Source organism: Cyphomyrmex costatus, unplaced genomic scaffold, assembly GCF_001594065.2.
Source record: "Cyphomyrmex costatus isolate MS0001 unplaced genomic scaffold, Ccosl1.0 scaffold505, whole genome shotgun sequence".
Taxonomy (NCBI): Eukaryota; Metazoa; Arthropoda; class Insecta; order Hymenoptera; family Formicidae; genus Cyphomyrmex; species Cyphomyrmex costatus.
In genome coordinates, this window is record NW_017279311.1 from 95,775 (window position 1) to 106,748 (window position 10,974).

A 10,974-nucleotide genomic window follows, 5' to 3' on the forward strand; every position below is an offset into this window, starting at 1 on the left:
GACGAGATCTCATCTGCGGGATTTTGTGTCGCATTTTGCGGTTTTTGCGAAGTGAACATGTCGGCGACGGATCGTTTAGTGGTTAAGGTCTTAAACTCACCGCGCATAAATTTACATAAGCGCGTGAACGTATAGAATACGAACGTCCCCGGGCCCCATGAGGTATATACCGAGAAATATTACCGAGCGCTTTATTTCGGCCGAGACGTTTATTTGCCATGCATATACGCTTTTATATCAATTTGTGCGCGACTGAATAGATGAAGATCACTGGCCGCCGTGCTCCGTGCCATCGGCGGATCGGATAGAGGGTAGAATAGAGCTACTTTGTGTCTAGAGCGTTAGACGAACTAGTATCAGACGAGTGAGCATATAGTGAAAAATAGGAATAGTATCTTTCAATTAAGATTAAGCCAGAGATTCGAGCCGTAGGAGGGACCAAAGTCGAGCAGATTGCGTGGACCTTCTTCAGGTTCGTATGTTCACGACCCGTTTTTAGCACCGATCGAATTTGTATAGCGTGAATACATCAGCATATATCTATACCTTCTGAAACTTTTAAAGTGAATTGTCGCTCTGGAGAGTGAAATCTCGCACTCTAGAAGATTGAAAATTGAGCCACTCTTCTTCAAGACTGGCACAACTTCTCGATCTTTAATTTCACTTGAAAGAATTTGGAGAGTACATATATTTGGCTTGGCCTTTCACACTCTCGTGATTTTATTGTGGCAAATCATCGCAGCTAAAAAGTGTGCAACAATTAATGTAATCGTTATTTCTCGAGTTTTTATCAGCGATCACGGGACTCAGTAAGTTTGCTTCGGCTATTCCGAGAGAGAAACGAGATTTTCCACTCGTTCGGAACACGTGACAGTCGCACGCAATACGCTTACGTATTACCGTTTTCACTGGATCACCCGGTTGAGATTTTGTTTTGTGACGCACAGAGGCTACGACGATGCGGTGCAACGCATTGACCTCTCTTCTAAAAGCGGGTTATGAATAACTGGTGCACTTAGAAAAGTACGCGGATGAATATTTCCAAAGAAGCGATTTGTTCGAATATTCATACGACGGCACTGAATATTTCACGTTTGCGTTCTACATACGAGAGTCAAACACGATGCCATATGCTTTTCGTCCTTCTATACGGTCAAGTTTATATTTCTAGCGATATTACAGGGTGCTCGTAAATGGAAGTTTTAAAGTCACTTTTACGTGAACCAAATCTCGCGTAGAATATTTTTCAACGAAAGCATATCAAAATGTTAAATATAAACGATTACACGAAAGTCGATAAAATTATGAATTGACAATATTTAGTAACTAAACAATTAGAAATTAATTAATTTATACTTTCTATGAAAGTATATGTATATAGTATACACAGTATACTACAAAATGTTTTGCCATAACATTTGATGGAAGCTTTGAAAACGTATTGATAATAATTTATTTTATACATTTTCGTCATATCTTTTTTGCATTATGCATTTTTGTGTCGTGAATAATGGACTGCTGGGGAATATTTGAATATTAATTTTGTATTACATTCTATATTACGCGGCACGTTACCGTCGAATGGAAGAATGCAACTGTGCATACAGCTCAATCTATTGTCCGTTTAATTTACAGTCGAAGAAATCGATGTTTTGGAAATATTTATATCAACCGATTGCTCGATTATTTTTACTTTTTATGCTCGAATATGAAATGAGATATATGCGATGGCCTAATTTGATTTTTCAATTTTGTTGTGAAACGCGGCTCCAATTGTGAAATTAATGGAACGTAGAGAAAATTTTTACAAAATTTGAAACATATGAAAAGTAGACGAGGTCAATTTTTCTCCGACGTCATATATCCTTGACATATTCGCTTCGATAAAATAAGGAATGTTTCAATCACTCAAATAATTCTTGTTCTCTCGATAGAATTTGAATTATAAAGATATATTTTTATATTTTCATTACTTGCGATAATGTTTTTCTTCGAAGATTTAAACATCATTTTGCAAACTTCGGCAAAGTGCCGTGATAACGGTATGGCGAAAAATTACGCGTATTGGGATAATCTTACGAGCATCTCGTTCACAGGTACGGTATGACGACGAGGACGAGGACGAAGGTCCTCAGCCGGATCCCATGTTTGAGCAGGGAGCGCCGATCCCGGTCCGAATGCACAACGAATTTCCAGCCGAGTTGGCCTCCACACCTCTCGAGGATATTGATAGCTTCTACCACAATCAAAGGGTACCCAGGCATTGATGTACTAATTAGTTTAACTCTCTTAGAGGTACTGAGTTTTCGCGAGATACGGAATTTTAGAGTAGGTCCTCTAACAGGCGGCCGCTCACTATGACCGCATCTGGCGCAGCTATTTTCAAACTTTGGCTTTCACAAACTCGTAATTGCTTTGTTTAACTATTTTATGGTTATAATGGTGCGTTAAAAGCTGTACATCTATATCAAGATCTTTTTATAATTTGAGTTTACAAGCGCATAGAACTCGGAAATTGTGAATTTATCTTAAAAATATATTCTCCGCGGATATTGATATTGTTTTTCCAAGTCTCATACGATTGATTTTATATTATTATTATGATCCAGAAAATTTCTTTGTTTCTATGTAAACCGTAATAATTATTTTAATATAGTTTTCACGTATTAAAAGCCATATTTTTTATTAACGCTTCTACTTTTAAAACACGATTAAATTCGTGAGCTGGAAGCAGACTTACATAAATGACTGTCCCTCTATTTCTGCACTTTTATACTTCTGCACTGAATAAATTTTGTGGCACGTCTGTTCGTAGACCTTCGTCGTCATTAGCAAGGGAAAGGATATATTCAGATTCTCAGCGACGGACGCGATGTGGATGCTCGACCCGTTCAATCCTATACGGCGGGTGGCCATATACATATTGGTTCACTCGCTCTTCTCTGTTTTCATCATCACTACAATATTGGTTAACTGTATACTCATGATCATGCCCACCACGCCCACCATCGAGTCCACCGAGTGAGTATCTTTCATCGTCTTTACTTGCGAATCGTGACTCTATCGACGAGGATGAATAAGCGAATATTTACAAGAAGCGGAAAGCCAAGCTTTTCCGTTCTTATTAGAAACGAAACTATTGAAGAAACTCTTAATTAAAAGTTCCGGAGACCGGGATAAATCGATACATTTCTCAACAAGAGTAAATATTCTTTTCCAATTGATAATATTAATACATATAACGAAGTTATAGATTTGCATAACTTTGCAAAAAATAATGTTCTTAAGAAATACTTTTAAATCTTTTGTATACCTCAAAGACTTTAAAATCTAGACAGTTAAAAACTCTCATTTAAGTCTTTAAACTTTAAACTTTGAAATATTTTTTAAATATTTCTACGATTATTTTTTACAAAATTATATTTTGTTATTAGTTATATCAATTTAAAATAATATTTTAAAGGAGTGTACTTCAAGGTATTCGACTACATATGATATTATAAAAAATATCATTAACATTAAGCAATTAATATTTACAACAAAATACGCTGGTGATTATCATGCACCTCAAGTATCGTTTAATATTATTCATCTTAATATTTAATTATCATCCAATTAGACGCCCTTTTTTTTATTTTTTGATTATTTTTTTTTACTATCAGTTTTTTGAAATATTTGTTATTTAAAGAAAACAATCTCATAAATTTTGTCGCATTTTGAAAATACGTATAATAAATATAGAAAGAAAATAGACAAAAAATTTTTTCTTGGATACACGAATTCTGTAATAATTAAGATGACCCGTCACACTTAAAGTCTACTATTCTAAATGATTGTAAATTTATAAAATTTAGTTTATCGATACAAACCTAAGCTGCAAATCCGTCATCGATTATAATTATTTATTTTTAAGTTTCAAAATTTAGTTTATTGTTTTTACTGCCCCGTTTAGCTGTTTCGATATTTAATTAGCTAGAAAGATTTTATCGAAAGCTTACGGCGTGATCATCTGTTTAGTAGACATATTTCAAGAAATGTTCTACATGTTATAGCTCTAATATATGAGTAGAGACTGTGATAAATTGTGTTCCGTTGGTAAGTTTTGTACTAGTCTCTCTAGAGGTAGCACTAGACAACGGGCAACAAATCGCGCGAACGATTCAACATGCATTCTACTAAAATTTTAAATATCATTTCCGGGAGTATCTCAAAATTTGGGAGCGTAAAGTATACGTCTTTTATTATTTATAATGAGATACATAACTATTGTATGTAGGTATTAAATATAACTGAAGACTTGGAAATCTAATTTTTTTATTCTCTTGTTTTTATGATATTTTTTATATTTAATAAAGAAATATTATTGTGCTAATTGTAAGTATGATAAACTACTTTTTTTTTTTAATTCATGATTCATCACGCGCTGTGAATAATTCGTTCGCGTGCACCGTGCCTGAGATCCGAGTGTATTGTAGTTAATTTATACAGTGAGATAGAAATATCAATAGTTTATTGACAGGATAAAATAGATGTTATAGATTGTCGCAGAATTTAGATGCGATAAGTCTCGCTAGTAAATGTGATCATGTTAATTAATGTGTAATTTCTTCACTTGCATGTTTTTGAGTTTATCAATAGATTAGTTTTTACTGTTGTAAAATTTGCACACTGTAAATATGTAATAATAAACATATCTGTAATAATTAATAAGAATAGAAAATAATTACGAGATGTACGGTGGAAATATTATACGATAGGTATGATCACATTTTTGCGCGAGAGTATCGTTCAAGCGTGATTTTAAACGTGCTAGACAGTAGAGAGGATCACGCGAGACGCATTTAAAAAGCTGAGTGGTGTGTTTGTTGTTTTCAGAGTGATATTTACGGGCATCTACACATTTGAGTCCGCCGTTAAGGTGATGGCGAGGGGTTTCATTCTGCAGCCTTTTACCTATCTTAGAGATGCATGGAATTGGCTCGACTTCGTAGTTATAGCTTTAGCGTGAGTAGTTAAACTTATTCTTCTTAAAGAGAGAAAGGCAAGAAGAAAGAAAAGTAAAAGGAAAGTGAAAAAAAAACGGTAGAGTACAATGGGCAAAAGGATCGTGGCCATTTTGTCGAGAAAAAGTTGTGGAGTATTCTGTGAATACTAATAGAAGTGTTCCGAGTATCACTTTAATCTTTTTTATTAAATTGTACATCGTGCTAATTACTTCGACCTTGTAACAAGAAACGTTATTACGAAGACTAGAATTTATCGTGCCCTTAATTGTTTTCTTTGGATTACGAAAACTTGAAATAATTTCTAAAATATATACGAATATATGAAATTACTTTTACCGAAACTATAATTTAATACAAATTATTTTCGAATCAATTGGCTCTTAATAGAGTAGAAAAAGCAATAAATTACTAAAAAAAGAAATAAAGTGTGTCACGACGACAAGTACGGCAATCAAGATCGTGACAATTATTAAATTGGCAATTTTCCGTGCAAAAAGACCGGCAAAATTTGTACTGAAGAGTTAATCCAAAACGTTAATTAGTATCAAGTTAGATCTTTCCAGGTTATGACAGTAGACTTCTCCGCTAGATCCGTTGAGTACGCTAACGTAAGATTTCCGTAGCATCGATTATCTACTTATATATAATATATAATTCAATCTTCGTTCATTACGCCTCACAATCCACGCAAACACGAACGTGCATACACGCATATACTCTGGGGTGTACTTATATATCTATATATATATATTTAGGTACTTAAATTAGTTCATCTAGATAAGGATAGTATTATTTCTTTTAGTGATCTTAAACAAAAAGTTTTTAATTGCCATTCGTCGTAATACGTTGATTAGACATTAGTATGTCGAGTCGATCAGTCAGTTGATTAATTGTTGTAGTTTAGTACATTTTTATATACATATATTTTTTACTTCAGTAATTGTTCATAGATGATCGATACGTATTTCACTCGATAAACGAGTACTCGACTGCGGCTCGTAACATAGCCAAGAATCGCGTGCCACGAGATTCAATAATTGAACATAGTACTTGAGACATTGTCATTTTTTTTTTAAATAATTGTCAATCTGTTTTAACTTCAGATGAAAATATTAATAATATTGGAAAGTCACAGTTTTTATATGCTTTGAAGACTCAAGAGTACTTATTAGAGAATTGTAAAAGTATTTGTTATTGTAGAATATAAGCTCTTGACATTTTTTAATATAGTTATCTATATCTTTCAAGTAAGAAAATTTTCAAATGTTTTTTTTTTTTTTTTGAAATAAAGATTAACACATGATATTGCAAATTAAATACATGTGGTAAATATGAAATAATGCTAAAAATAATTTAATCATATCCTTAAAAGACAGAGAAAAATTATCGACGGAAGAAAATGAGTTTGGGAAATACACTGGAAAAACAATCTCGAAACCCGTGGCAAGTTATATACGGCATGTTACATTGAATCGTGCATGCAGTAATAGCTACCTTACGATACACATTACAGTTCGTGCAGATTTTTTGGTAGGAAATAGGAAAAGTAGCGAGTAACCGTTTGCGTAACTACGTTAATCCCGCCCTAATCTTCTTTAACCTGTTTTATCTTTTTGTTTGTATCACTGTAATGTGTGTGATGTTCGGGTGTATTGCAGTTATGTGACGATGGGCATAGATCTAGGCAACCTTGCCGCTCTCAGGACATTTCGAGTCCTCCGAGCCTTGAAGACTGTCGCTATTGTACCAGGTATGCTTAGAGTATAGAAGTGGTTGTAGATGCAAATACATAGTGTTTCTAGACAACACTTGTCGCGATCGTTGTGTACGTCTTCCGTATCTCATCACATATCTACAACACTTCCATTCACTACAGCTTGTATCGCCCTTCGCACCATTGCCCCGTTTGTCATTTGGTATTCTTACAGTATATACATACATCCGTCCGATATTCATCTCAACGAATCCGATTCCCTCCATATTGGTTTGCTTTCTTCCCATTCTTCCTTATCTCCGTTCCCGATTGCAAAACGAACTGTCAAACTCGATGCACGAAATTGCTTTGAATGGATGGAGACAGAGAAAGTTTGATCGTATATTTCATATCAGGCGATTTATCGTGAAAGATATGCTTCTGAAGATTTTTACGTGTTTCATTTTTTCATCATCTAAGTTGTAGGTTGCGCATCAAACAGATTTTTCGTTTGAATATAAAATTAACTCTTCATATTATGGAAACGAAACACTTGGGTACAGCATATTCAACCCAATTCGATTGCTTATAACTTCACACATATATATATTGTAAAGAATTTTTTTCAATCGAAATATTAGATATTAATCCGATCTATGCCGCGTAGATCGCCGGTGTGACCCACGTTAGACTTTTTGTTCAGATCGTTTGATGTTTTCGCTATAAAAAGAAACGTAGTTACAAAATATATTTTATATCATATAACACATAATTATATATGATATATAATGCAATTAGATCTCCTCTATTTTTAAGAATAATTTTTGTAATTTTCTAACCATTATAAAATACATTTAATAAACATGAAATGCAACCAAAAATACAACGGATAAAATCATTTAGAATTAACTCGGCATGAAACTTATTAGGAAACATAATGGTGCCGAGCAAATGTATGTATATCTTTATTAATAAAATAGTTATAAGCGATGGAAAAAACAAAGTCGGATATATTCCAGATGAATAAATAAAGTCGGATATGTTCCATATATGCAGAATGGTGTCGAAAGGTCAAACAAGTTTTCATGTCAATATCCATAAAATCGTGTGCATCGTGATGTTCTTCCCTATCGTTGAAAATTACATTTTCTTTTTTTTTTTTTTTTTATCGAGTCTGCCGAAAGGAATACTCAATTCGCATTCCGTATTTTATGCCTGCCTCGGTTGAACTTCTCTCGCACGACCAGCTGAACTTCTCCAGGTTACCGCCACTGTTGCTGCATGTTTCACGTTATGAACCTACTGTCATTCTGTTTTCGTTGTCTAGGTCTGAAAACCATTGTCGGCGCTGTGATAGAATCCGTGAAGAACCTGCGCGATGTGATAATCCTGACGATGTTCTCCCTCTCCGTCTTTGCGCTGATGGGCCTTCAGATTTACATGGGGGTTCTCACGCAAAAGTGTATAAAGAACTTTCCTGAGGACGGCTCCTGGGGTAATCTCACCCATGAGAGTTGGGCGCGATTTAATAATAACGAAAGTAAGTCGCGGTTCTTCGTGAAATTAATCCAAAAGCATACCGAGACATGTAAAAAGGTCATGTCATCTGCGAGACTACACTGTTAAATATTAAAAGAACACTGCGGCAAATCAATCCTTTGAGTTAAATAACATCCTGTTATTTTTATTGTAACTATATGTGTGTCAAAATGTAAACCAATTCATTTCTGGTTGAATTACTTAGTTTTAAATAGCAAGAATCTAAACATATGCACTTAGTAAATAATAATTTAAATTGGAGTCAAATTTAATACATTTCTTGAGTTAGACTTCATTGTCTTTTGAACAATTTCACAGTTAAATCAACAATATATTGAATAGAAATAGTGATGACTTTTAGAAATGATTGGAAACTTAAATTAGATATAATTTAACAATATAAAAGTGATCTTTGCCACGTTTCTTGAAGTGTTTTTGTGATTTGACTTTTTGAGATTCTCGAAGTATAATTCACCATCTAAATTGGTTCTCGACTATTTCAGTAGTACACCTTTAAATATAATATAAACTGTGTTTATAAAGGGTTTTATGCGAGATAAACCGAGGTACAACCATCTGTACTAATTGATTGCTTCATGAAGATAATAGTCTTGTTTCAAATTAATTTCCAATAACCCATTATTAAATTGCATATCCAATTATTAAATCATTATTTCTTTTATGCAGCTAATTGGTATTTTGACGAAGCGAAAAATATACCCTTATGCGGAAATTCATCGGGAGCGGGGTAAGTTGATAATTTGCTCTCATTTATGATAATAGCTTAAACGAATTTAAGATCAATGTCTCCATAAGAGAGAGAGAGAGAGAGAGAACATAAAAAAAAGTTCTTCCGGAAATATATAATATTTGCGATATTGATGCGAAGGGCATACAAAACAGTGATATTTTCTGAATATAGGCAGTGCCTTCCCGGATACACGTGTTTACAAGGATTCGGCTCTAATCCGAATTACGGTTACACGAGTTTCGACACTTTCGGTTGGGCATTGCTCTCCGCATTTCGTCTCATGACTCAGGATTATTGGGAGAATCTGTATCAATTGGTACTAAGATCGGCCGGACCATGGCACATGCTTTTCTTCATCGTGATCATCTTCCTCGGATCCTTCTATCTCGTCAACTTGATCCTCGCTATTGTCGCGATGTCGTACGACGAGTTGCAAAAGAAGGCCGAAGAGGAGGAAGCTGCCGAGGAAGAAGCTATGAGGGTAAGTGAAACTGGAGTCGATTTTGAAAGAAAATTGTCGAGATGCTAATTGAAATTTATCATCAAGAAAAGAGCTTCCTTGACATGGATAGTAGGAGCATATTCAGAGGAAACTTTTCAATAAAAATTATTAATTATATTTAATTTTTTAATTAAAAATACAACTTCACTTTTGACTCTTATCTTATTTCTCCTTTTCTTTTTATTTAACTTTAATATCGTATTTTTAATAATATTTAGTTACATTTTCCATATAAGAAGAACTCTTTTTCTACAATATTTTCTTATCTAAATTCTTTAAATTGATTTTTCTAGAAAAATTATAAATATTTTATATGTAATAATATAATAGTAATATTAAACAACTACAAATTTTTTTTTAAATAACTGTCCATATTTTCTGCAGTAAAAAAAGTTATGATTTATAAAACGTAATATTTTTTTCCGTTCAAAATCATTATTTTTAAATATTTAAAAAATTAATATTGATACCATCAATATTAATGTTAATAGGAAGCCGAGGAAGCTGCACTAGCAAAAGAGAACAAACTCGCGGCGAGGGAAGCTGCGAAAAGTATGGCTGCCGCCGCGGCATCCGCCGCCGCGGAGGCTGCGGATCAAATCGTCAAATCCCCGTCGGATTTCTCGTGTCAGAGTTACGAGCTGTTCGTCGGTCAGGAAAGGGGCAACGACGATAACAATAAGGAGAAGATGAGCATACGTTCGATCGAGTCCGTCGGCGACCACAGACACATGAGGCAGATGAACAACAATCACAACGCTGCCAATAAAGTGCGGAAAGTCAGCGCCGTAAGTATCCCGCTGGACGATGTGCAACATATATTATATACGTATCGACCTTCTTACGCGTCATAATATACCGAGTTAGCCCTGTTATCAACCTCATGATCCTGCCCCCTACGACCTCGCTCCTACGAGAGCAACTTACGCGAGGCTATTCGATCCGACTCGACTCGTCGATAGTCTGCGATTAAAATCACAAAATTCAGAATATTGATCGTTTTCTATCAGTCACTGTTCTTTGCAACATAGGACTGAAATGATGATGCATTGTATTGTAAGCCCGAAGGGACTTCTTAGGTCATTAGGGCAAACTCAGTGAATCACAACGAATACAAATCCAGGCGATTAGGCAGTAATAACTTATTACTGTTAGTACGCATCTCTCGAATGGATAATGGTAAACAAAATATATTTGACAGGTTGTGTATATCTTTTAATTAATATTAGGAAAACGTAAATAAAAATATAAAAACCTAGCATACTTTGATATCTTATTTGCTTTTAATATATAGAAAAAGGAAAAAATCGCGACGAGTCGAGCCTTTCCACAATATTCCGCTGCTCTGTAGTATGCTTGGCGTATGTATAGGATGTCCTAAAAAAGTCTGCTAAATTGGAAGTTATAATTGGGATAAATTTTTAATATGTGTGTGTGTGTGTGTGTGTGTGTGTGTGTGTGTGTGTGTGTGTGTGTGTGTGTG

The 10,974-nt window shown here is 34.5% G+C and overlaps 1 protein-coding gene across 1 annotated transcript in view; it reads left to right on the plus strand.

Annotated features, from left to right (window-relative positions):
* para (sodium voltage-gated channel paralytic) overlaps positions 1–10,974 on the plus strand; it is a 45,622-nt gene that overhangs the window by 7,575 nt on the left and 27,073 nt on the right. Inside the window, exons 3-10 of the mRNA XM_018545876.1 lie at positions 2,097–2,252; positions 2,816–3,021; positions 4,876–5,004; positions 6,665–6,756; positions 8,027–8,239; positions 8,926–8,986; positions 9,161–9,470; positions 9,983–10,279. Coding sequence (XP_018401378.1) covers positions 2,097–2,252; positions 2,816–3,021; positions 4,876–5,004; positions 6,665–6,756; positions 8,027–8,239; positions 8,926–8,986; positions 9,161–9,470; positions 9,983–10,279 — 1,464 coding nt within the window. The remainder of the gene's footprint in view (positions 1–2,096; positions 2,253–2,815; positions 3,022–4,875; positions 5,005–6,664; positions 6,757–8,026; positions 8,240–8,925; positions 8,987–9,160; positions 9,471–9,982; positions 10,280–10,974) is intronic.